Here is a 26485-nt window from a genome sequence, read left to right as displayed (position 1 = left end):
ATTGATAACAATTTTTAAAGTCAGATCCTACGGGGACTGACTTTATAAACAACTATGTCCCCTGCTGCTAAAGATTAAAAATTGCACATCCTTCCTGGGGAATATCATCTACTTAGTCCAAAAGCCAAGAATGTTCTGTGGAAGTTCACTTTCTGTAGTCTGTGTCATGAAAACAATAGGGATTCACCCCTTACCTCATTTCCCCAAATTAAATAATACTACCGAATACACTTTTTACACGGAGCACAGGACTCTCTGAAACCCCAGCGTCCTGCCCTGCTGTGTGGAAAGTGCCCGTGTTGTCCCTGAGACCCTTGGCTCTCGTCACTCAATGAAGCTCTCTAGCCCGGTGGCCTAGTGCTCCAGTTCTGGATACAAATTGCCTGGAGGCGGGGCTGGGGCATTGTCTGCGTAGAGATCGCCCAGATCAAATACAGGGCACCTTGTATTTTTATTTGCTAGACCGGGCATCCCTAACCTGGGTTCAGCTGTAAGCCTCTGATCACAGGCCCTGTTACCATGAGCAAGGCCCTTCTTTCTCTCTCTCTCCTCCCTTCCTCCCTCCTCCCTCTCGTTCTTTCTTCCTTCTTTCTTTCTCCTTCTCCCTCCTTCTTTCTTTCCAATGGTATTAAGTATACCCATCTTATTCTTAAATGTACAGCTTATGAATGTTCACGTATGCCTACGCTCTGGCAAACACCACCCAGATAAAGGTGCGTCTTGCCATCATCCTAGAATATTCCCTCTTGCTCCTTCCTCCCCCCGAGGTAATCGCTCTTTCCGTCTCCTCTATCACCATCCAAAAGTCTTGTCTTTTCTTGAATTTCGCATGTATGGGATCATGCAGTATGGGATTTTTCTTGTCTGGCTTCTTCCGCTTCACACAAGGACTGGGAGACTCATCCAGGTTGCTGTGTGTAGCGGTATTTGTCTTTTTCGTTGCTGCTTAATATTCCACGGTGTGCCTTGTCGGAAAACACCACAATTTGCTAGCTGATAGAGATTTTGTCGTTTCTGGTTTGGGTCCATGAACATTCTTATGCAAGCCTCTTGCTTGGCATTTGTTTTCGTTTCTCTCGGAGATCTACGTAAGATTAGGGCCGCTGGGTTTTACAATAGTTGTATGTTTAGCTTTCGTGGATACTGGGAGCAAGTTTTTGAATTGAAGGAAGGAATGATAATGACAGCACCTAGTTATAGAGATGTTGTGAGATTAAATGAGATCATTCAAGTACTTACAACTGGCACATTGAAATTCACAAACCTTAAAGCGTTGCTAGGATGGGAGTGGGCGGGACTGTGAAGATATCTGATTGACTTGTATTCATGTTGAGGTGTTTCCACCATGAACCTGAGACACAAGGACTTTTCCCAAGGTTGTGTGATATAAAAGTGAGACATGGCTATTCTTAAAACATGAAAGCCTGTGGAGTAAAAGGTAGAGTTCACCCTATCCTTTTTTAATTATTAAAAAATACTATGCACTAAGTGCTGGGCATGCATTCTCCGATTTCATCCTCTCCCCTTTTTTTGATGATGTTGAAGGTGGGGGGTGGGGTGGGGAGAGGCTGGATCTTCTAAGCAGACCTGAGGGGTGTCTCACCCAGGTCGGGCTGGTTCTTCTCTCTGGGCCTCAGTTTCCCCGTCCATACAGGGATGTGCCTGATGACCTTCGAGCCTTAATAATGATAGTCTAGCCCTGGCGGAGGAGGGACCCGGGATCCTGCTGCCAGTGTCTCTGGGGCACCAGTGTCCTCATGGCCCAAACAGGCGCCACCTTGGGTGTGTCTCTTCTTGGCTTTACCCACCTAGTGTCCCAGAATGGCACTGAGCTGGCCGGCTGGCCCTTGGAGCCCTGGTCCTGTCTGTACCTTTGGCCTCCCACAGAGGCTGCCAGACTGACCACCCCCACCCTGCCAGCCAGGGAATGACCCTCCCCCTCCCCGAGGGTGGCAGCAGAAAGCGAGAAGAAAGAGGATCGTCTCCAGCTGGCCTGGGAGACAGGCCTCCTTGTGCCCATCAGCCCTCCAAGAACCCCCGCCTGCCCCTCCCTCCATTGAGGACTGTACACAGGGGCTCGGGATCCGCCAGAAAAGTCAGGCAGCTTTTCAGGGACTGAGAGCGAGGGGAGGTGAGGTCTCCCAGCCTGGCCCAGGTTCAGCCCCTGTAGGCAGCACAGTGCCAAGCTGTGCCCTGTCTAGAACTCCAGACTTTGACCCTGAGCTCCAGTCCTGGCTGGCAGGCAGAGGGCTGAGGACGGGACGCCCCAGAACCAGGAGCCTGCCCTCGGGAGATAGGACGCTGCACCCACGGCAGCTGCCTCTTTTCTCCAGAAGTTTGGCATATCAGGTGAGTGGGGGTGTTTTTTTGGTGGGGCAGGGGTGCAGGAGAACTCATGTCCTCCCCGATGTCGACAGAGAAGGCTCCGCATCAGAGCCCGAGGCAGGGGACGGACAGCCTTGGAGTCGGACAGGGACTTCAGGTAAGCACCTTCACTTTTCCAAGTCTCAGTTTCCTTATATGGAAGATGGGATCCTAACTTACCTCTTCCAGGGTTAATTTGAATATTCAAATAGGTGAGTAATGTACAGCTCTTAGCACAGAACTGGGCATATAAGCAAGTACTCAGTACATGGTAATTATTATTTGGGGGGCAGGTAGCAGGTAGTCTGGCTATCAAGCATTTATAGAACCTGTCCCAGTTTGAAGATAAACTTTGAAAACCTCATCTTCATGAGACGCGGCCACATGGTGCCACTTGGAAGAGCTAATATGTTCATTCAGATACCTCACCCGTGATTTGCTGATTTTTTCAGAACGATCTTTCCTGTTCTTTGCTATGCACATATAGCCATGGAAGGCAGGATTGCCTCACATTCCTTTCTCGGGACAAGGGAGGTCATAAGCAAAGAAATGCAAGACCGAAAGGCAAGCAGAAAGCCTCTGTGCTGACTTGCTGCCGGATGCAAAGGAGGTTCACAGCACAGCGTGGGAAGCTCAGATCTGAACTCCGGCCCACACCGCTGGGGTGACTGCGGGAGAGTGGCATCCTCTCCCGGAACCTCAGTCCCGCCTCTGTAGAACCTTCCAGAGCAGTTGAGAGGATGAAGAGGAAGGTCTGTACTGTACAGTCTGACAAGTGACAGATGGCCAAGATCATTCCCTTTCTCTTCCACCCTCACAGAGACGCTACAATTACACACGCATATACCCCCCCACACACACAAAGTTGCTATAATCAATATTAAATTGGACTCACATTGCTTATTAAGATAATTAATTTAGGACACATGTCTTCCCCTCTTCAACTCTACACCTATCACCAACACACTGAAAAATCTCTAAAGTTCTTGTATTTTATTTTATTTTTTTTCAATGCAGGAGTTTCTGTGAAACATAGGGGTTTCGCTTCACCTGCCTGACCTTCAGATTGTTCACTTGTGACCCAGGCCAGCCTGGGCTCTGCTTCTCACCAGCTGGCTGGCTGAGCCTCAGTTGCCTTTTCTGGAAAATGGGCATCATAACAACCCCGAGGGTTGGTAGAAAGTTACAGGAGAAGAACCCTACGAGTTGAAAGGAGCGGCTGTTGTCATTGTTTATCTTCACATCTAGCTCTTTTCTGGACGTGGCTTCTTCCCAGCTTTCTTGGGGGCTTTTTAACCTCAAGACCGCACACATCTTTTTTTCACAAGTGTGGGTCTTCAGCCGAGTCCTTTCTCTTCGTTGGGCCTCAGTTTCCCCACCTGCATGGCGATGCCTTGCTCACCTTTAGAATTTTTTTTTTTAATAATAAATTTTATTTACTTACTTTTCAAGTACATTTTTTTATCTATTTCTCCCATCCCACCCCCCGCCCTGTCTCCCTCACCTTTAGAATTTTTACACCTGCAGAAACGAGCCCCATGCTGTGACTCGTCCCTCTATCTTGCCAGCTGTTTCCAGAAGTGTCTCTGGGTCGTCCCTCACGCTGTTCTCTTGGGCATGTGACACCATCCCTAGCCTGGCTCCTTACCGGAGACGCGCCACGTGCCCACTCAGCTTCTGCCCAAAGCCTCTTTCTCTCTGCCCAGAGACCTCGTAAGCAGTTTCAAACACTCTCTTCTCTCACCTCACATACTTTTGTTACATAAACAGCTTTCTTTCACCCTTGATCCTTTGGGTGGTGTGAGAGTGGAAACAACTGCGTCCCAGAAAAGCAGAGCTGGCCTCACTCCGCCTCCCTTCCTCCAGCTCTTGCTGTGACCTCTAAGTAACCTTGGCCTCTCCCAGCCTCAGCTGCCTCATCTGTTAAACTGGGGATGATGGTGATTGCTGGTTTAATTTATGAGCTCCCAAGCACCTTCAAGGATTTTCTCTTTTGATTCTCATAAGAACCCCATCCAATCATTCATTCATTCATTCATTCACTCACCTGTGAGTTGGTGCTATGGGCCAGGTACTGTTTTAGGTCCTAGAGCAGTAGACAAAAGTCCCTGCTTTACCAGAGCTGATATTCTGGTGGGGGGATAAAAAGCCAGGAGCTTTGTTAACCCTTAAAACTTTATAGGAGAGGACACTGAGGCTTGGTTACAATGAGCAACTCATTCCAGTTTGTCGCGGAGTTGTCCTGGTTTTAGCACTCAGGGTCTACATCCTGGGGACGCCCTCCGTCCAGGAAATCAGGGAGGTCGGTCACCCTTGCTCAGTCAAATGAAGTGTCTAGTCTGGGGTCACACGGTTGGTGTGTGCTTGGGCCAGCGGTGAACCTGGGTGGGTCTGACCCACAGCCTGGGCTGGTATTGCCGCCTCCCCAAGCCATGCCTCCTCCTGTATTCATTATGGGGAATTTGGAAAACACGGAAAGGCCCTCTATTCCTGCCTTCTTACTGCTCATGCACAGAAGTGCTGAGCTCTGTGGAGGTTACGCGAAGACAAGCAGAAGGCACAGACTGGGGAAGCCACTCAGCCAAGGTCACACAGTGAGCCGGCAGCCTGACTCTCCCTCCTTCCTCTCTTCTCCTCTACACCCGGCGTTCTTTTCTTTGCTCTGGTTACTCGTATTCTCTAGAGGAGGAGGCTGAGGGAGGAGGCTGGGGGTCCCTGACCCCCCAACCAAGCCCAGGTTGGCAACTGGAAGAAAAATCATCCAAAGCAATGACGCCTTTTTGTTTTGGGATTTTATCTTCCACTTGGCTGCTGAAACCCCAGAACAGTCCAGTTCTTGTGGGCTGGAGTCATTTCCCGCTTCACAAAACGAGGCCGCGCTGAGAATGCCCTGCCGTTCAGGGCCACGGGCCAGGAGCGAGGTCTGGAGGGGGAGACTTGTGAGTGAAGAGGAGGGAAAGTTGAATTTGGCCCTTTTGGGCACAAATGCCCCCTTGTTCTGCCTCAGCGGGAGCCGGAAGAATATTTCCCTGCTGTGGGGGCCCAAGCAGCTTCAAGGTCAAAAGCTGCTAGGCTTCCCATACTCCCGAGAACCCAGGCAGCCCTGCCCCTGAGGGGGTGCGCCGGGACACCCGAGTTCTGAGGCCAGCCATTGCATCCTGTGCATCTGATGTTCTCACAGCTGCATCCACTACCTGGCAGCCCGGCACACAGTAGGTGTGCAATAAATGCATGTGAGTTTATTCGAATTGAAATCAAATCCCAGTGACACCACTCCTTGGCTCTGTGACCTCGGGTAAGTGACTTCACCTCTCTGAGCCTCAGTTTTCTCATCTGTAAAGTGGAGCCAATAACACTGCTCTACCTCGTAAGAACATTAGGAGACTTAAATGGATTGAGGCGTGGGAAGCACTTGGCACTGAAGCTGGCTCACAGCAGGTGCTCCGCAAATGTCCTAAGTCACTTCTTAGTGACTAGACCACTGTACTAGACCACAGGTGGCAGACACAAGGCCTGCGAACCGAATCCACCCCTCCACCTTGTTTTATCCAGCCTGACATCTCATTTCTACTTGGCAGCATCGCTGAGCTCCTTTCCCCTAGTTAAGGAATAGTTACATTCCTACAGTCTTAAAGTTACATCTGGCCCTTTGAAGGCAACTGTGAAGCTGATGTGGCCACCCGTGAAAATGAGTTTGACACCCTGTACGAGACCCTGGATTAAGCTTTTTACATTTGCCTTCGTGGTGAATCTTTCATCCACTCTCGGAGGCATGAGTTGGCGTCCCCATTTTCCAGAAGAAGTTGAGGCTTACGAAGCATCCTGCCCAAGGTCAGTGGCCAGTAGGAGGGAGAGCTGAGATCTCAGATCGGAAGGCAGAGCTCATTGCCCTAACCATTAGACTCCCCAGCCTGGAGCTGGCCAGGTACTCTGCTAGGCCCTGTTTATATTTCCAAACAGATAAGGTGTATTTGGGGAGGCTTCCCAGAGGGAGTGGTGTCCCTCCCACGCTGTGTGGTCCTGGGCAAGTTGCGTTGTCTCTCCATGAGTCTGTGTTTCCCTTTGTGAGGGTCATTCAGAGGATCAGGTATTAGAAGGTTTGCGGAGGTGGTGGTGCTGGTGGCGGGGCTGATGGTGACGATGGCACACCACTACCCTTCCCTCCTGCAGGCTGGCACAATGCGCGTGGTCGTGATCGGAGCAGGCGTCATTGGGCTGTCCACCGCACTCTGCATCCATGAGCGCTACCACTCAGTCCTGCCGTCGCTGGACATGAAGATCTACGCAGACCGCTTCACACCACTCACCACCACCGACGTGGCTGCTGGCCTCTGGCAGCCCTACCTCTCCAACCCCGGCAGCCCACAGGAGGTGTGAGTGAGGTTCCCGGGGGGGGGGGGCAGCCAGGCGGCCAGGGGAGCCGAGTCCTCTCCAAGTCCCTGTCACCCATTACAAGTCCTTTGTGGAGGTGATGGCCTGGCATGATGTGAAAAAAATAATAAATATTAAGCTAGACAGAGGCTACACACGATCTTAGCAGTGACAGAAGTGATGCAGGCCAGATGGGTGGAGCCCTCTGTCTCCGTTCCTCCCCTAAACCAGGTGGCTGTTGAAGCCCCATGCGTTGGCGAATTAGGAATAGTTCTAAGTGGGTGGGTCAATGCTCAAGTTTAGCAAAGAAGTTGTAAAGGGCGTTGTGTTAGTTCTGAAGCCCCCAGCTGCTCTTACTTCCCAGCAATTCCAAAACCAGCGTTCCCGATCATTGGATGATAATTGAGGGACCAGGTTCCTTTCCATGTCATGGCTCTGCCCTCCTCCTCTGTTGCCATTCTCACGGGCTGGCGCCTGTGCAAGGAGCATAGCATGAGGACCACAGGTGCGCAGTCCTTAGCTGCCATGGGCTGGAAGGCAGTCACGTGGCCATACCTAACTGCAAGGAAGTCTCAGAAATGTAGGTGAGCTGGGTGCCCCGGGAGAAGAGGAAAGCATATTGGAGTGCAAGCTGCTTTTACAGTGGCGGGGGGGCGGGGTGTGCTCAGAGAAAGCCTGAACCATGTATGTCACTCATAGTCCCCCAAATAGGTCAAAGCCTTCATTTAAACTTGGCAACTAGGTGATCCCAAGCTGGACCTAGGCTCCCAATCGTTGTGATGGAGCATCTTTTGCTTCCCTCTTCTCCATTCTGTTAATGGGGAAATTCTGGAAAGCTTGGGAAGGGGGAAGGCCTGTAGGCATTTGGGGTGCCGCAGGAGTGCAAAGTGGAGGGACGCTGGCTTTGGACACTTCCCCACCAGCCTGAGCACAGCCCGACACAAGGTGACCCCTCAGAGCTGCCTTGCACAGCTCAGGGTGTCTTATGACACGACTCTGGGGGACCCTTCCAGGCACTGGAACCAGCAGACCTTCGACTATCTCCTGAGCCATGTCCACTCCCCCAAGGCCGCACGCATGGGCCTGGCCCCAGTCTCCGGCTACAACCTCTTCCGCAGAGCTGTTCCGGTGAGTGGAGTCCTGGGCTACCGGGCAGAGCCTTGATCAAGACCGGGGCTGGGCCTCAGGGTTGGGGCCTATTGTCAGTCTCGAAAGCAACAGACTTCTGTGTCCAAGACCAGTTTACTTTAAATCCCATTTGTTCCCTGTTCTAACTACTTTATAAATAGTTATTAATTCTCACAATAGCCAGGAGGTCAGTGTTATTATCTCCTTTCTTCAGATTAAATAAAGTACCTTACCTAAGCGCATAAAGCTTTAAAGTGGTGGCTCTGGGATTCGAACCCAGGCAGTCTGTGACTGCGTGGAGGATGTTCTCAGGTTGTTTGGCGAGGGTGATTTGGCTGCGTGCCCACAACCCCAAGCCAGCTCTTCATGGTTTAGTCAACACTTAACACTGTGCTAACAGCGTTACCCACGTTATGTGCTTACCTTCCATGGGACCAAGCGAGACTCAACTCCATGACACAGACCAGAAAACTGAGTCTCAGAGAATTCAAGGTGGTCGGTGGTGAGGTCGAAGTCTCCATTTAATTTTCTGACCCTGTGCTTCGCTGCCTCCCACTCCCACCCCTCAGCACCTCTCACTCACCTCCCTTTTCTCCCATACTTCTTACTAACCCTATCACTCACCCCAAGTCTTATTCTCACCCGTAACGGTTGAAAATTTGGACTCTGAGGCCAAACTGTGTGGGTTCAGACCTCAGCTCTACTGTTTATTAGCTGTGTGATCTCAGACAGTTACTTAACCTCTCTAAGCCTCAATGGGCCCGTCTATTAAGTGGGGATAAGGATAGTATCTAGCTCAGTGGGTTGTTGTGAAGATTACATGCAAGTAAAATACTTGCACACAGTCAACATGATGTAAATTTTTGTTGTTGTTATTATCGACTTTCACCCATGCCTGCGCCCCCTTCTCTCCTTCTTCCGCAGGACCCTTTCTGGAAGGACATAGTGTTGGGATTTCGGAAGCTGACCCACAGAGAGCTGGACATGTTCCCTGATTACAGGTAAGGTTACTGTCATGAGCAAAGGGGCTGAGGCCCCACAGTCCAGGTGGACCTGTCCAGAGGGCAGCAGAAGATGGAGTCACCAAACATCTTGTCCCACCCGATGCCCAGGGCCCTTCATCCCTTGGTCTCCTGGTGCTCCATCCAGCTCCTTGGGAGGAGACACCCACCCAGACTGGGCCTTGGGCTAAGGAATTGGGGGATGTGGAATCATAGGTCTCAAGGCCAGAGCTCCGTATCACTATCCTGTTTCATAGATGAGGAAACTGAGCTTCAGAGAAGCTAGTAACTTCCCAAGGTCACATAGGCAAGTGACCCAAATGGAATTCCAATCCAGTCAGGGTGACTCCAAACCCCTCTGTTCTTTTTCCTACAGCCCAATGTTTCTCTGATCCCCTTCTCACTCCACCTAATGCTTGAATCCCCTCTACAAATACACATCCGGTCTCCACTTGCATATCCCTATGTCAGGGATGGCTTTGCGTGGTAGAAAGGTTTTCTTTGCATTGAGCTCAAAACCACTTCCCCCTTGAACTTCACCCAGTGGACCTATCTCTACCTTTGAAAGCCACGCCCCCAAAAAAGCCCAGCACTGCTCCCACTTCTATTTGATAGTCTTCAAATATAACTTTGACTTTGATCCTTCATTCCTGCCTTTGTCTGCTATGACTCTAGCTATGGCTGGTTCAACACAAGCCTAATTCTGGAGGGGAGGATGTACCTGCAGTGGCTGACTGAAAGGTGAGATTTTCAACTTTAGTTTCAGGAAAGCACCTCCCAGGGTCCAGGGTTGTTCGTGGTGTTTGTCTTTGTATTGACCAACTCCAAATGTTAATTAACCCTTAGGCGTGGTAGCCGCTGTCCTTGGTCCTGTGCACTAAGACAATGGTTCCCATGCCTAACTGGGCAACAGAACCACTGAGGAAGCTCTTTACGTGTGATATTTATTATCGACCTCACTAAAATCTGTAATACGTGTGTAATAGTTTTAGGTGGATTCTGTTATGTTTTCCAGATCTATTTATATCATCTACAAAACATAAGTTGCCTTTTATTTTTATGCTTCCTTTTTTTTTTCTTGTCTAACTGCTGTGGCCCATACCTCTAGAAGAATATTAATTAATACAGGGGATAGTGGGTGTCCCTGCCTTGTTCCGGATGTTGATAAGAATCTTGTTGTGTTCTACATTAGCAAACATTAGCTTGAAAGATACATTTATATTTGTATTCCTATTAAGAAAGATTCTCTATGTTTCCTATATATTACTATTTATTAAGATTTTTAAAAACATGGAATAAATGGTGGCTTTTGTCAAATGATCTGGGGAATTTTGAAAAACATAGATTTGAGGACCCTGCTTCATATCTCGGGGTTGCATCTGAGGAAGTTTCCTGAGTGATTCTAATTATCAGCCAGGTTTGCAAGCTGTTGTGCTAGAACTTAGTTATTTCTTCTAACTTTGGGACACTGAGTGACTCCACTAGCCTCTTCCCAGAACAAATGCTCCCAGTTTTTCTACCTTTAGGAAACTATGTAGATTTTTTTTTAAAGTCCTGAGTTTATGCTTCAGCTTTTACATGTTTTTTTTTCTGCTGGGACATTTAGAGGGAAGGCTCAGTGTCCAAGCCCACCTCCCTCCTCATGCTCTGCTTCTGACAAAGGGGCACAAAAGCAATGAGTGAAAAGCAATGTGATTGTAGGGGGGAGCATCTCCAGCTAAGAGGCCTGGGTTTGAGTTCCAGCTCATCACTGACTCACTGTACATTACAGGGGTGTCAAACTCGTTTTCACCGGGGGCCACATCAACCTTGCTGTTGCCTTCAAAGGGCCCAATGCAGTTTTAGGACTGTGTAAATGTAACTACTCCTTAACTGTTAAGGTGTTGAAATTGCATCCGGCCCTTTGAAGGCAACTGGTGTGGCCCCCGGTGAACATGAGTTTGACACCCCTGCTGTCCAACCTTCAACAAGGCCCTTCTCCCATTGCCAACTGCCCGACCTGGAGCTTGGACCGTCTCAGGTTTCCCCAACCAGTGCACCAAGGTGCTTGTGAGCTGATTTGACTCCGCAGCTGTTTTCTCAGGGAGCATCCGGTGGAACAGAAGGTTCTTTGGGAAATGTCCCCCATGCCATCCTCTTAGAGAGATGGGGTGGAGAACTGAGTAGTGAGCTTTTTCATGTGTCTGATTGCCCCAGGTTAACTGAGAGGGGAGTGAAGTTCTTCCAGCGGAAGGTGGAGTCTTTTGAGGAGGTGAGAGGCAGGGCTGGAAGGGGCTGGATGTGGGAGGGAGGAGAGGAGAGGCTTTGCTTCCTGTTGCTGAGTTGAGGGCTCCCTTCTCAGCCTCTCAGGGTCCCCTTGAGGCCCATCCCAGACCCTAAGCTTTTGTCAGCCCCAGAACGACTCAGGCGTTTTGCCTCGCCCCCTTCCACCCCACATGCCCTGTTGGTTGCTGCCAGGTGGCAAGAGGAGGCGCCGACGTGATTATCAACTGCACCGGTGTGTGGGCTGGGGCGCTGCAACCAGACCCCCTGCTGCAGCCAGGCCGGGGGCAGGTCATTAAGGTGAGTGTGGGGATGAGGGATGAGACCCCCGACTTTTGTTGCTAGGAAGATTGTAGCTGCCTGCTTGTTTCATCTGCAAAGCGAGAGGATGTGTCAGGGACACCTGTTAGAGGAACTGCACGTCAAAGAAGCAACAAAGCCCAACACAACACAATCCTCCCAAGTGTTCTCTCTTTGGGTTTCCTCCTAACAGCAAAGCATGTGTGTATATGTTTGTACGTATGTGGGAGCTACATATAGGCACAAATATGCTTGTATTATAGTAAAAAGAGCCCTGGCTGGTATGGCTCGGTTGGTTGGAGCATTGTCCTGTGGACCGAAGGGTTGAGGATTTGATTCCTGGTCAGGGCATGTACCCAGGTTTCGGGTTCAATTCTGGATTAGAGTGTGTACAGGAGGCAACTGATCGATGTTTCTCTTTCACACTGATGTCCCCCCCCCCGCCGTTTCTTCCTCTAGCTCTGAAAGCAATGAAAAAATATCCTCGAGTGAGGATACAAATAATAATAATAAAAACAAAAAGAGTAAAAATCTGTGAAGTGCTTACTTAGTGCTAGGCACAGGCCTGAGCGCTTTATAGTGCGAATCGTTTAACCCTAACCACAACCCTTTGAGGTGGCCTGTACTGTATCACCATTGCCACCTCACAGAGGGGAAACTGGGGAGTTAAGTACCATGCACAAGTTCATGCAGTAGTCAGCGGTGGAATTGGGATTAGAACCCAGGCAGCCTGGTTTAGGAGCCTGGGTGTAAGCATCGGTCTGCGCTGTGTGGACCGTGTAGTCACTGTGTGTGTGTGCATGTGTGCAAGGCATGCCCGTTGTGAAAATACATGTGTGCATTCCTAGGTGTGGACGTGTGTGGGATGGGTGTGTGTGTGCATTTGCACACAGGTGCTGGGCTTTTCTGTGCACCTGTGGGTGGCACTGAGCGATGCGTCAGGGAGCAGGCCGGCTCTCACTCAGGGGGCTCTTCCTGCAAGAGCAGGCTTTCCGGGGCAGACTTGAGGCTGCAGCGTCCTGGGAGGGCTACGGAACCGACCCCCTTATCCAAACATCTGGTCTCAGAGTGGAGCAGGGCAGGGGGCTGCTGGTCCAGTGCCCCTGATGAGGCTTCCCCATCCTCTACCAACAGGTGGACGCTCCTTGGGTGAAGCACTTCATCCTCACCCATGACCCAGACAGCGGCATCTACAAGTCCCCGTACATCATCCCAGGGTAAAAACCTGACATCCTAGGCAGAAGGGGGCGCATCTTTACGCCCTCATTATGCTCCTGCTGCCCACCTCAGGCCCCTTGCTTAGTCCCTTTGGCTTTTTTCCTCCCAATTTTTAGAAAAGATTTTATGTATTTACTTTTAGAACAAGGAGAAGGGGGAAGAAAGAAAGGGAGAGAAACATCAGTGTGTGGTTGACTCTCACATGCCCCACCAGGGCCCTGGCCCACAACCCAGGCATGTGCCCTGACTGGGGAATTGAACCAGCGACCCTTTAGTTTACAGGCTGGTGCTCAGTCCCCTGAGCCACACCAGCCAGGGCCCAATGTCTTTTTTTAAAGTGTGGTTGAGCCATTAAATGCCTGAGAAGACACGACTCGGGTTTAATTGGACTCTCTCTTGAACTCGCTTTTGGACGACAGTGATGCTGGAGACAAAGGCATGACAGCAGTGACACTGGAGGCAGTTTGAGGCAATAAGAGGGAATGGTGATTGGAGTAGACGGTGACGTTAGTGACAGAGGTGATGATGTTACTGATTATGGGGGTGGTGTTGATTGATGGGTGACATTGCTGTTGACGGTGAAATAGTGGTAGCAAAGACGGTATTGTTTCTGGTGAGGTCAGTGTCGATGACGATGGTGACGGAGTCGGGTGGGCGGAGGTAGGCAGTGCTGACGGAGATGGTGGTGTCAGTGATAATGTTAGCAGAGTGACAGAGACGACAGCCTCAAGGTCAATGTCATGGCTATGCCGACTGTCTCAGTGGTGATGTTAATGGTGTGGAGAAGATGACACCACCAATGGCTAATGATGGTGGTGGAAATGGTGACCGGGGTTGATGGTGATGCCATCTTAATGGTGACAACGTATGTCGCCCGGCTAGCTCGGTCGGTAGAGCATGAGACTCTTAATGGTGACAAGGAAGTGGTGAAGGTGATGTTGTTGATGGATATGATCATATTTTTTACCAGCTTCATGGAGATATAACTGACACACAGCATTGTGTTCATTTAGGGTGTGTAAAGTGACCTGACACGTGTGTATGTTGTAAAATGATTCCCTCACCTCATATACTTACATTTTGTGTGCGTGGCGAGGACATTTGAGATCTACTCTTTTAGCAAGTTTTAAGTGTGTAATATGGTAGTGTTAATGGTGGTCATCATGCTGGACAGTGGAAGAGACGACAATGTTAACAGTGACGTCAATGGCGATGGTGAAGGTGGTGGTTGATGGTGGTGACAGTGACAATTGCTGTGGTGTTGATGGTGTCACGAGCAGGGATAACAAAGTCGATGGTAGCAGTGATTTAGGCAGAGGTGGTGGTGCGGGGGAGCACGGTGATGACCGCCATTTGTCACAAGGCTTTGTTTTCATCCATCCTTGACCCTCCTTACTTCCACGTAGGATCCAGGCACTGACTCTTGGAGGCATCTTCCAGCTGGGGAACTGGAGTGAGGTCAACGACGTTCAAGACCACAACACCATTTGGGAAGGCTGCTGCAGACTGGAGCCCACGCTGAAGGTAAGGTGGGGAGAGGTATCCGTTCCCTAGACCTGGATCCTGGCAGCTCGATCGTGAGGACCCCTGAGCATGGAAGGTTCCACCATGGGATCATTGGGTGGATTAATTCCAGCAAGCATCTGTGGAATACTCCAGAACTTGATAATGTCCAGGGAAGACCTGCTCTGGTCTGAGGAACCTTTACGGCCATGACTAAGAGTTGCTCTTTCTTGAGGTGCCACCCTCCAAACACCTTACTCTGTGTTCACCAGGGACAGGTGTACCTGTTGCATGAATCTCAGTTTCCCCGCGTGCCTGCTCGTGGCAATGGCAAGACTGATGGTGAAGAGGGTGTGACGAGGGCGTGGATTGGTAGGGGTGAAAACACTGGGGATGGCGATTCCGAGGGTGATGAGCTGGTGACTAGTGGCGGTGGTCAGTGCGGATGGGGTAGTTGATAAAACTGCTGGTGACGAGTGATAGTAACGACGGTGGTGGCTGGCAAAGGTGGTGGCAGTGGTGAGGAATAAAATGGACAGCGATGGTGTTAATGGCGCTGGCAATGATAGTGAGGTTCCAAATGCAAACTGTCTCTCACATAAAAATGGCCGCAGAAAAAATAATCCAGAGATGAATGACTAACACTTTTCTCTCCAGGAGGCCAAAATTGTTGCTGAATGCACTGGCTTCCGGCCAGTACGCCCCCAGATTCAGCTAGAAAGGGAACAGCTTCGCTTCGGATCTTCAAACACAGAGGTACACTCTGCTGGCTAGGAATGCGAGGCCCTCCTTCCTCCTAAAGCAGGTTCTTGGTAGTGGTGGCTAAAAGCACCTCCTCTATAAATGGGGAAACTGAGGTACAGTGATGGTAAAGGTTCTGCTTAAGGTTACCTGGAGGGCAGTGCCTGGGTTTGCTAAAGCCTGAGGTCAAGTAGAAGGAAATGGGCACATCTGCTTTGTGACCATGACCTGAAGGAGGTTGTGGAATCTGCCCTACGGCTCTTTGGGATCAGAACTATTCTCCCCACACTTCCCATGAGCAGACTCGGGCTCCATGAGGTGCAGTCACTCGCCCAAATCAGACCACTGGTGAGGGACAGGCCTGGGAGGTGGTTTGAGTTTGGTTCCAGCTCATGTCTCTTTCTGGCTGCTCCATGGTCTTCCTGGGGTCCTCTCTCGCGTTCTCTCTCTTGGGGTAGGAAGTAGGCCTATTGAAACCGTGGGAGTTGTTGTCCTGGGTTGAAGGCACTGATGTGAACAGGTGGCGGTTGGGCTTCCATCTGGGAAGCAGTCTCCCTGTCTAGGACACCCTGCCTTTCTTGTCCTGGGGGTGTGTGTGCAGAAGGGAAAGTCACACAGGGAATTTTCAACCCCTCACTAATGGTTTTAGCTTTGAAAACTGCCCCAGGGTCTTGCCTCTGTCTCCGGGATGAATTAGCATGTTACCCAGAGTCCATTCATACGGTGCCCCTGACTTTCTTCCCTCCAGAGCTGGGTAGAAGAGGTGTCTGTCAACACAGGAAGTTTGGCAGTCTAGAGCAGGATTTGACCTTAAGTTCTAGATGATTTTACATTTCCTGTGCTGAGTGTGTAAAGCAGGTTCATCTCCGAAGTGGAAGAGAAGTCGAGGGTGTCAACCTCCAGTTCCTCAAGCCATCTCCTTACTGCTCTTCCCGGGGAATCCAACCTCCCGTTAGGGTGCTCAGAAGAGGTTTGGTGTTGTCTGGCTTTGCCCAGGACTCTTCAGAAAGCCCCTGAATCTCCCGGGGCAGAACAGGCCACCTTGTCTCTTGCCTCTCTCAGGTCATTCACAACTATGGCCACGGAGGGTACGGGCTCACCATCCACTGGGGCTGTGCCCTGGAGGCGGCCAAGCTCTTTGGGAAGGTCCTAGAAGAGAGGAAGTTGCTCACGATGCCACCCTCCCACCTCTGAAGATGCCAGTGATCACCGACCCCCACACAAGGACACCCTCAGCCAATGAATCAACGTGCTCCTCTCTAAACCATCATCTACTCCCCACCCCGCCCCTCCCTGGCTCCTGTCCACAAGAAGCCTGAAGTGAGAGGGAACCACAGGGTCAATTTCTGGAGATCTTCGGGCATCTGGGATCAGTGATACCCTGCGTGCCGTGAAGGGGTCTCCACTGGTCCATGCCGTTACTGTTCCCTCCTGTATTGTTTCACCTGATGGGTTCTTCATGAAGTATCTGCCATGATTTTGGCCAGCCCTGAGCTAAGTAGAGTGAGAGCCAAGACCTAAGTTATAATAATAATAATAATAAATAATAATAATAATAATAATCCCAGCCCCTGTCTTAATGATGGTTTTTCAATTTTACAATGTTGCAAGAGCAACACATATGATAAATTATATGAGATGTTCGACACTATTATAAAATAGCCTTTGTCTTAGATGATTTTGCTCTACTGTAGGCCAACAGAAGTGTTCAGAGCATGTTGAAGGTAGGCTAAGCCTCGCTGTGATGTTCAGTAGACTAGATGTATTGTGTTTTGGGGTTATGATATTTTTAACTTATGCTAGGTTTATTGGGACATAATCCCCTCATAAGTCAAGGAGCACCTGTAATTAGTGATTATAATGATCATTATAACTAAAGTTTGTTGTGTTCTAACAGGTACCAAGCTCTGTGTTAAACTCTTGCGCACATCACGCATTTAATCCTCACAACCCCTCTGCCCCCCCCCACCAGTGACATAGCTATTATTCCCATTTCACAGGTGAGGAGACCAAGGCACAGGGAGGCCCTATGAGGTCAACAGCAGGAAAGCCACAGAATGGACACCCAGGGCCAGAAGTGAGAGGATTTCGGTGCCCCACTTTCAACCCTTGCACAACACTGACTCCAGGGTGGGGTGGGGGTGGGGGAGGAGAGAGCTAACAGCCGGACTGCTTCCCAGCTCTCTTTGCCAACACGCTGAGAAGGAACTAGCTCCTCCCTCAGCACAGCTGAGACTAGGAGACTCATGGGGCACATGGGTGGGGTGGGGAGCACGTCCCCAGGCTGCGAGTAGAACACAACATTTAAATTTTTTAAATTAAAGTTATTTCTTCACCCAACCTAAAAAATTCCCCAGGGAGAGCGACCCCTACCGGTCAAGGTTAGCTGTCATCAGGACCCCTACAGGACTCAGAACCCAGTTCACTCATACAAATGGCTGGGGCGAGTCAAGTTCGCCTTTAGACCTAGAGTGACCCTCCTGTTCTTTCTGTAAGTGGTAAGGACCTCTTTGCAATGTGGCTCCCAACCTGCTCTGAAGGTGGTCTGCCGCCGTGGGCTTAAGGGATTCTCGACAGCTTGATGAATTTCGGAAAGATTATTTTTTCATTGGATTGTCTTGGCACTTCAATCAATCAGTCATAAATGCATGGGTTAATTTTGGGGTTCCAATCCTCTTCATCTACATGCTATCTATGTGTAGTACCCCTTTGTCTCAGTTGCCGTGGCTTTGGAGTAAGTTTTAAAATCGGCAAAGGTGCGTCCTCCAACTTTATTCTTCTTTTTCAAGATTATACATGGTTGTTTGTACTGGGGCTTGGTGGTTTTTGTTTTTGTTTTTGTTTTCTGCAAATCTGGGTCTTTTGCATTTCCATATGAATTTTACAGTCAGCTTACCAATTTCTGCATGAAACGCCTGCTGGGATTTCGGTAGGGATTGCACTGAATTTATAGATCAATTTGGGGAGGGTTGGTTGATTGCTTAACAGTTTTAAGTCTGCTGACCCATCATCCTGGAATGTCGTTCCATTTATTTAGACCTCCAGTTTCTCTCAGCAATGTTTTGTACTTTGTGAAATCTTACTCCCCTCCTGTTAAATTTATTCCTAAGTTGTTTTTTTTTATGCTATTGTGAGTGGAATTATTCTTTCCCTGATGGATTTACAAAGGATTCTGTTTTCTGGCACGGTAGGTGGGGGTAGGAGCCTTTGAAGTGGTTCCTCATCAAATATTCTTGATTAGCCAAAAATGGTTATATATGATGTATCTGGATGTTCAAATGTCAAAGAATCCAAATACAGTAAAGCACCACCAGTGACGCAAGTCTGACCGAAACCACTGAGTCTTTGAGGAATCAGAAGAGGCCTCAGAAAGTTCTAGAGCTTCAGGGTTGGCATCTTGTGTGTCTCCCACCATGCTCCGCAGCCCTTCATTAGCATCCATGTCACCATGACCTGGTTATGCCTGTATCCGCCGCCACACTGTGAGCGCACGAAGACAAGGACCACGTCTCACTCCTGTTTTCATCCTCAGTGTTGAGTGTCATGCTCAGTTCATGGTGGAGACTCCATGCATGCTGACCACATGCTGCAACATAGTCCACAATAGTCACGATGAACAGACTTGAGAGCTGGCACGTGTCGCTGTGAGTTCCAGACATACCTGTCATTGTGACACGGAGTTGAAAGAGCGGGCCAAAGGCACCATGTTTGTACCTCTCAACCCCATCCCCCTAACCCATCTTCACTGGACCAGGACTAGGACTGACACTACTGTGGACCAATCAGCTGCCTCCCCTGAGCATTTGGAAGAAGGACATAGAGCATCCGAGTCAGCTTTGTTTGCAGAGCTGAGCCATGGCGAGTGGAAGCCATATGTGCCATTAGTCATGTGCAGCCACCATGGGGGCGCAGAAGAAAGCAGGGCTACAGGGAAGAGTGGAAGTGGGGTCACACGTCCAAAGAGAGGCTGTCTCAGACCCGGAGGGCTCCCAGGTTGTACTTTATTTCTGAGATCTTCTACCCTTTCAGAGGCTGCGAACTGGTAGCCCATTCACCAAACCTGGCCTGCAAATGCATTTTATTGGGCTCACACATCATTTACATTTTTTTGATCCAACATACTAAAATTTGGAGATTTGTCATAAAAATCCAGATGTCTGTCTTGAAGATTGGGAGATCCCATCATACCAAAAAAAAAAAATCAGCTACAACTGAGTAAATGCCACCCCCTTTCTGAACAGGGCCTGCGCTCCTTACTCTGCCACTGTCCTCCCCTCTTCCTGCTTCACTCTTTGATGTTCCCTGGGTGTCCCTTGTAGGAAACTAACTACCGATGACCCAGCCTTACAATAAAACTGTGCTTCTTAATCTGAATTAACCTGAGTCTAATCACTATGCCTTGTGATTGAAAAAGCTTTGATGAGAGCTCTGTGACAAGGCTTCTCTCCACCGCGCCCGTTCCCACCACGTCTTCCTTCCTCCATGCAACAGAATCCCCATGTTTCAAGAGGCCATGCATATCCCTTGATCCTGTGGGAAGTAGGTCCTTCCTTCCCCGGTCCTAGGGAAGGATTCATGCTGGGATGGGCAGGGGACCCAGGTCTGACCAATGCAAAATGGTGGTAAATCTGCTGAACGGCTTCCCTTTTAACCAAAGGCAGCAGACCCATTTGAAGGAAGACCTTTTGTGATGGCTCCTTACCAATCTATCTCCTTTGAAAATAAAGATGATGCCTGGCACTTCAGCAGCCATCTTGTGACCATGAGGTTTCAAATGGCCAACATGCAGGAGATGGCAGAGAAGAAAGGCAAAATGAAGTTGTGTCTTTGATGACATTGTTGAGTTGCTGAATCTTACCTAGAACAGCCTGACTCGGGGCTTGTTGTTAAATGAACAATTACTATTTTAATGGTTTAAGCTTCTGTTGACTAGTTTTACTTCTGCTTGCAGCTCAAGATATCCAGTCCTGGGATGTTTATTAGCAGTAACCAAGGGGGACTCTGAATCTCACCCTACAACGTTCTCTGTTGCTTAATAGTATTTAAAAATAATGAATGTCCATACTCATTTCAAAGCCTATCTCTAAGGTAGCCACTCCTCTCATTGCTGATACCACCAGGGTCATTTATGTGTCCCCAAGATCCAATACTATTTGAAGGGAAAGAAACTATATAACCCTGGCTACACGGAACATCTTTTGCCATTTTCTGAAATCTTTCCTAAGGCGCAGAGAAACAGATGACATTTCCATTAATGGAAACGGGAGCTTTTGGATAGTTCAAAATTAGATACAAATGTCTTCGGCCAAAGGCTTGGGCAACTTTTGTGGCAGCTCTTGTATCATTCGATAATATTGATTTTTTTTAAGGGCAGGCAATTTAGAAGGCAAGAATGTTTTTCATTTTCTCAAGAAGAGAAAGCTCTCAATGATAGGCCTCTTCATCCCCAGCCCCTGGAAAACATTCCTGCCCACCAAGCATCCTGTCCTCACCCCAGCCCCCAATTCCTTCAGGTTATTTGAGGGTAAGGGAGTGAGCACACGCATCCGGCAGTGTCTGGCCAGCTGGAAGGCAAAAAGGACTAGCGAAGGTTCTATGTTACCCGGGAGAGCTCAGCAGACCAGAAATAATTAGAGCTATAGCCATTCAGGGTTCAAGGGTACACCCTCATTGCCAGGAGAGGAGGATCCGCCAAGCTGTTTCCTCTCTGAATATTCTAGGGACACAGGATTGTTTGCAGTCGACCTAGGACACGAACCTAAAAAAGTTGCCCACTGTGACCTTGACACTCTTAGAAGAAAGTGTTGCCTCCAACAAACTCAAAGTCACAATGTTGGCAGCCAACTGTACCACGTTTTCCCTTAGAGGAAAGATGATCATATCATTAAAGTGTTGAGTTGACCCTGGAGGGACAAGATCAGCGAGACCATCGGGCTAAACTGTCACCAGGGCATTACGACAAATGAACAAACTTGGCCCCTTGTGATGTCCATCACCAACATGTTTTAATAAGAGATGAACGTACACATTTGGCTTCCTCGCAATACTGACTTTGAGTGGAAATCTCCATGCAGAGAGTCAGTCTTCTCCGGCCTTAGATGGGATCCGGCAGCTTCCTCTCTCCTTCTCTAGGTCCCCTGCCTTCGTGAGAGGGACAAACTCCTGTAAACCAAATCTAGGAGGTGGATGCTGTCGGCCGAGACACGGTGTCAGTCCTTCCTAGGCCAACCCGAAACCAATACGACCTTCTTTCTCTCCCTTTGAAAATGTACACAGTTCACACATCCTGTTCCTCCCCACCCTGTGGCATCCCTGCCATGGGCTCTGTTGCCGGAATCCCAGGAGCTGCCTCTGTGTAAAGACCAGGCCAACCCTCACTAGCAAGGGCGGTGGGCATAGCATCTTTTTGTTTTGTCTGTCTGTTTAGCCATCCACCCAAGCTCAAAATCCAAAGTGCTGAGACCTGAGTTAACCATTTTCTTCCCCCCGGAGTCCCCAATCCGCCCGACCGAGGAGGGGGCAAGAGAAGCCCCGACATGGCCTTTGCTGCTTATAAACGGGAGGCCCCTGTTTTGACTTTGGGCTTGATTCTCAACTTTCATTTGCCTCAGTCCCCAATGCATGGTGCAACAGCTTTCTGGGGTTGTCATCAGCTGTCCCCTTGGACACATTTGGACCCCCTAGAGCCAGGGGCAGTGACTCCAAAGGGGGCCAGGTGGGGCACGTGGCTCAAGTTCAAATGCATGTCCATCTGCCAGAGTCACCACAAGTCAGGCCCTGCCTGGGGAGGCAAACCAAGAGGCCCCTTCGGAGGAGCATTTCTCAGACCCAAGAAAAAGCTGCTCAGGCCACACCCAAGTCACCTGCAATTTCAAACGAGGCAATCTGGGGCCTGGGGTGTAGGAGAAACCTACTGAACAGGTTTGGCTGGTGGGCAGCAGGTCTCACCGGGGTCTGGGCCTGGACGGTATCTACGGAGATCCCTTGGTCAGTGTTCACCTAGGGTGTGAACCGGCTAACTCTGGATGGTGTCTGGTTTACTACCGGTGTCACCAGGCACTCCTAGTGTGGCAGTTTCCCATGCAGATCCACAGGGTATTAGCAAACCTCCCCACACACATACAGAAAACCCCCAGAGGAAATGCTTCCCCATCCATGAGGGATGGGGGGGTCTCAATGGATATGAGCAACCAGGGTCCAGGTTGTACTCTCGGGTGAGTTCTCGGTGTCGGCAGTGACGGTCGGCACCCCAGATGGGCTTCCACCAGCTCCCCGCACACTCCACAGCCTCAAAGACCAGCTCAGCCCCCCAGAGGTCACTACTCCTGAGAGCCAGAGTTCGACCTGGTGACGCCTGCGCCGTGCGTCCCTCGGCCGACCATCTCCTGCCCCCACTCCCGGTGGCTGGATTCCTGCAGTCCACGGCCTTTGGTCTCGATGGGCAAAAAGCAGGAAGCCACCGCAGCCAGGAGACAGCAGCTACTGTACACCGCCAGCGACAGGTACACGGAGGACTCCAGCATCACCTGGGGGAGGAAGACGCGTGTCAGAGAGAACATCCAACCTGCACGGGCTACCAGCCATTCAGATGATGTTGGTAACGCCAACAGGCCCTCCTATCAGCACGGTCTGGCTGCTCCATTTAGTCCTCATGAGAGCTCCATGAGGTAGGTTTTTGTCCCCATGTTATGGAGGGAAAAACTGAGGCTCAAAAAGGGTTAAGTATCATACCCAAGTTCATACAGATAATGAGGATGGGGCTGGGATCTGAACCCAGACCCCATCAGGCCTAAGAATCTATATTCCTTATAAAAACACTTTTCCAGAGCGGTGCCTCTGCTGACTTCCTAGCTTAATGGCACCGGGCGAGTCATGCAGCAGGGCCGAACCTCATTTCCTCATTTGGCAAATGGGCATAAGGGCAGTGTCCACTCCCTAACGAGAGGATACCTTACCAGCACTTGGCACCACGTGGGCACATGGCAAGCTCTCAACCAGTATTAGCTGGCAGCGACATACAATGGCTGAACACAAGAGCACAGAACAGAACCACTTGGGCTGCAACATGGGTTAGAATTCTATGTACATGAAATAGCCAGACAGGTAAATGCACACAGACAGAAAATGCAGACTGGGGGCTTTGGGGCTGCAGAGAGAGGGAAGTGGGAGCGACCACTTAGTGGGTACAGAGTTTCGTTTGGGGGTGACGAACATGTTTTGGAGGCAGCTGAGGTGATGGTTGTACAACACCGTGGATGTGCTAAATGCCATTGAATTGTTCACCTTAACATGGCTAATTTTTGTGTGATGTGGCTTTGATCTCAAATTTCAATGGGGAAAAAACAAATTAGATATTTAAAAGGCCAAAAAGATTTCAAAATAAGTTCCCTACATCTGGGTAGAAATGCTTCAAGACACATATGAAATTGTAAGATTCTATGACTGCACCTAACATCCAACTCAGAAACCAGGGTTGGGGACACTTGTGTCCCACAAAATGGTGTCAACCTACTTGTTTTCATCTGAACTACTTTCGGCCAGATTATATGACAGTGCCGGGGTCTTCTGCATGGGAAAGACCTGGGTTCAATCCCCAGCTTCTCTGCTTCCTGGCTGTGTGACCTTGGGCAAGTCCCTTGACCCTTCTGAGCTTTTCTCATCTGTAAGCAGTATGTCTTTTCTCTTAAGATAATGCACACAGAGGGCTCTACCGAAGGCTCAGCATGTAGTAACTGCTTGCCAGGCGCTGGCCTTTGCCACACGTACACACCCCCTCCGTATTTGGGCGACACCCACCTGAGCGATGAACGGAGTGATGAGAGCGCCCACTCTGGCCATGCCACTGCAGGTCCCCAGGCCCAGCGCACGCGTCGCCGTGGGGTAGACCTGAAACACAGCCCCCGGACGTGGCCTTGAAAAAAATGCACATCCTTCTTTATGCTCCAGCTCAGGAATGATGGGACTGGCTCCCAGGGGCGGGCTGAAGTTAGGGAGAACCCTCAGGTGTTGGTGACCCCGCCAAGGGGTGAGATGCTGGGGTGAAGATTCGTACCCCAAAGGGGAGAGGAAGTTCGACTGAGAAAGAGGGCGAGAAGGCTGAGCTGTGGGTGGGAACTCAGTAAGGGGGGTCCTTCTGCCCTGGTGGTCGCCAAAGACTCCTCTAGGAACTCCGTTAAGGACCCAGGCACTGTCCCGCCCACCACTTCCCCGGGTTCACCTTGAAGCGCGGGTCATGGACTCTTGAGGCATTTCACAAAGAGAGAGATGGAAATGTTTACATGGCTTCTCAGTTCATGCCCAGGAGTAGCCATGCGCCCGGTTCACCTCCAGACAAAGTGACAAGGGACTGCGCATCTTCCCAGACACGGTAATTAAAAAGTGGGAGTGTCCCCCCCCCCCCGCCCCCGTCTGCTGGTGGAAGAAGGGCCCTGAGGCTCCAGGGCAGGGTTTCCAACGGGGGTTTCCGACGGGGGTGGGGAGAGGTTGTCTGGTGCACTGTCGGATGTTTGGTGGCACCGCTGGCCTCTACCCACTGGCCGCGGTCACATTCCTGCACCTGCCATTCCCGCTGTGACAACCTAAAATGTATCGAGAGTGCCAAATGTCCCCTGGGAGGCAAAAATCACCCTTGGTTCCCAATCTGGATGAAGGGGTCACAAGATGCAAGGAGCCTCTGTGGGGAGGACAGCTGTCCATCAGCCTGGGACGCCCGTGTCCAGCTGTTTCTTAAGTGAGAAGCGTCTGTCGTGTCAACACATTCTGGTCAACACAAGTAGTTTGTCACCCAAAGTGGCACGCCCCTAACAAACGCCATGCTCAGTGAGAAAAGCTTTGAAAGAATGACAAGCCCGAAGAGGAAAAACACACTCGTGCGCGATCCCAACACTCAGTGGCCACGTCACATTTCATGTATATTCTCCTAGTTTTTCTGTGATTGTACACACGGTCCTTCTTTCATTTATTTGTACCACAAATACTTTCTGAATGCACACCATAGGCATTTGTATGTGAAATATTAATTCACCTAGTAACAAAAGCGACATATAAATATATTCTTATATAAAACCTCAATTCCCTGTTAATTTACTCCTTCTTTCAGGAAAATTCTCTCCATAGGACTCTACTATTGTAAAATTGAGATATATCCTGCCAGATCTGTTAGAAAATATAGGTGTAGAATATATGTAGCATTGGCCGTGACCAGCGTGGCTCAGTTGGCTGAGCGCTGTCCCACAAAGCAAAAGGTCTCTGGTTCGCTTCCTGGTCAGGTCACATGCCTGGGTTGCAGGCCCGGTCCCCAGCTGGGGCGTGTGTGAGAGGCAAACAGTCGATGTTTCTCTCCCTCTTTCTCTCTCCCTTCCCCTCTCTCCAGAAATAAATAACATCTTAAACAAAGAAAACATACAGCATTGTTTTTAACATATAGATGGTATCATTCCATACATGTCAGCCTGAAACTTGCTTTTTCCATTCAGCGGTATACCTGAAAACCCATCCGCATCCGCGGGCCGCCAGCCTCTACCTGCCACCTCATTCTTGTCAACGGCTGTGACTGTATTCCACGCCCCACTGTTCCTGTTTACAGTCCAGAGGAGACCCATGGACACTGTATTATGTTAAACTTAATATGTACATATATACACACACATTAGAACTATATACCCTACTATATAACAATATAACAGGATGTGATTTATATAGTTATATACATTAGTGTATCAATTAATAACTAACATATAACCATATATAGTTAGGTATATATCATATAGAGGATATCTAATATGTAAGAGTATAATATACAGCATGTATGTATACACTGTATAGTGTAGCAAGTACAGAATATAGTATATAGTACAGATACATGCTAAATAATATAGTATATATAGTATGTAAGTGTATATACAGTATATATTGTATAGATACACACTATACAGTACAGCACAGTATATAGTGTATGTATAGTACATAGTAAAGCATGGTATGTGGTATATAGTACATATGCTATACAGTAAGTAGAGTATACAACATACACTGTATGTGTGTACTATGTGGTATAATACAGAATAGCGCAGTGCAGCATAGTACACCAGCTGTTAAAAAGAACAAAGCAGACCCCATGTTCCATGCTCATTGTCTTCCCCCTTTTTCTCCAGAACCTCCCTCCACCTTCCCCACCTCATCCTCACCCTGGCAGCTGGCCCATGTGGACCACAAAGGGCTCCTTGGCCCTCTGGCTTCTGCTTCGGTTCAGCCAACGGGAAGATGCAGTGGGGGATGGGCAGGAGGTGGGAGAGAGAGGCTGGGCTATGTATTTTCCTGCTCCTCCCTTTCCAGGTTGCCTCAGGCCACCTGTGTCCTATCACTGAAGGTCACAGCTTGTCTCTACACGACTTTCTCCTGGGACCCTATAACACCCCTTCTCTGGTCTTGGAGGGTGACAGTGTCCCCAGCCACCTCCACCCCCATGTAAGCACTTTGGTGCTGCTCTGTCACTGTGTAGAATCCCTAAGCCCTGCCCACACCACTGTAATTAGGCCCTTTATGAAACTCTCCTCCGTTGCTCAGTTACTCATTTCACACACGCGCTGACATGTATT

General features: G+C 49.6%; 2 protein-coding genes across 6 annotated transcripts in view; one reads left to right on the top strand and one right to left on the bottom strand.

Annotated features, from left to right (window-relative positions):
- The first annotated feature begins 1969 nt into the window (after nucleotides 1-1969).
- DAO (D-amino acid oxidase) lies at nucleotides 1970-19059 on the top strand. Of its 5 annotated transcripts, none has more exons than XM_037156184.2 (12): nucleotides 1971-2349; nucleotides 3382-6195; nucleotides 6535-6737; nucleotides 7749-7863; nucleotides 8788-8864; nucleotides 9540-9605; nucleotides 11061-11115; nucleotides 11322-11426; nucleotides 12561-12643; nucleotides 14051-14168; nucleotides 14805-14903; nucleotides 15951-19059. In XM_037156184.2, the coding sequence occupies exons 3-12, from the start codon at nucleotides 6544-6546 to the stop codon at nucleotides 16080-16082; spliced, it is 1044 nt and encodes a 347-aa protein (XP_037012079.2). In that variant the 5' UTR covers nucleotides 1971-2349; nucleotides 3382-6195; nucleotides 6535-6543; the 3' UTR covers nucleotides 16083-19059. The 5 variants fall into 5 exon arrangements, with proteins under 5 accessions (XP_037012080.2, XP_037012079.2, XP_037012078.2 ...); XM_037156183.2 differs by lacking the exon at nucleotides 3382-6195 and adding an exon at nucleotides 2418-2482; XM_053669914.1 differs by lacking the exons at nucleotides 1971-2349; nucleotides 3382-6195 and adding an exon at nucleotides 2424-2482 and having other exon boundaries at nucleotides 15951-16208; nucleotides 16889-19059.
- A 1857-nt stretch (nucleotides 19060-20916) lies between these two features.
- SVOP (SV2 related protein) overlaps nucleotides 20917-26485 on the bottom strand; it is a 49562-nt gene continuing 43993 nt past the window's right edge. Inside the window, exons 15-16 of the mRNA XM_037156274.2 lie at nucleotides 23685-23774; nucleotides 20917-22414 (exon numbers count right to left, since the gene is read on the bottom strand). Of these exons, the coding sequence (XP_037012169.1) occupies nucleotides 22208-22414; nucleotides 23685-23774 (297 nt within the window). The 3' untranslated portion in view covers nucleotides 20917-22207. The remainder of the gene's footprint in view (nucleotides 22415-23684; nucleotides 23775-26485) is intronic.

Source organism: Artibeus jamaicensis, unplaced genomic scaffold, assembly GCF_021234435.1.
Source record: "Artibeus jamaicensis isolate MK-2021 breed Jamaican fruit bat unplaced genomic scaffold, CSHL_Jam_final contig_525, whole genome shotgun sequence".
Taxonomy (NCBI): Eukaryota; Metazoa; Chordata; class Mammalia; order Chiroptera; family Phyllostomidae; genus Artibeus; species Artibeus jamaicensis.
The sequence above is the reverse complement of the archived record's forward strand: the minus strand, read 5'-3'. Positions and strand labels throughout refer to the sequence as shown.

What these genes read in the sequence shown, in the direction of transcription:
- DAO (XM_037156184.2), top strand. Translation starts at nt 6,544, where the DNA reads ATGCGCGTGGTCGTGATCGGAGCAGGCGTCATTGGGCTGTCCACCGCA. An exon ending in GACATGTTCCCTGATTACAG is followed by an intron (nt 8,865 to 9,539) that starts GTAAGGTTACTG and finishes CTATGACTCTAG; the next exon opens with CTATGGCTGGTTCAACACAA. An exon ending in GCCGGGGGCAGGTCATTAAG is followed by an intron (nt 11,427 to 12,560) that starts GTGAGTGTGGGG and finishes CTCTACCAACAG; the next exon opens with GTGGACGCTCCTTGGGTGAA.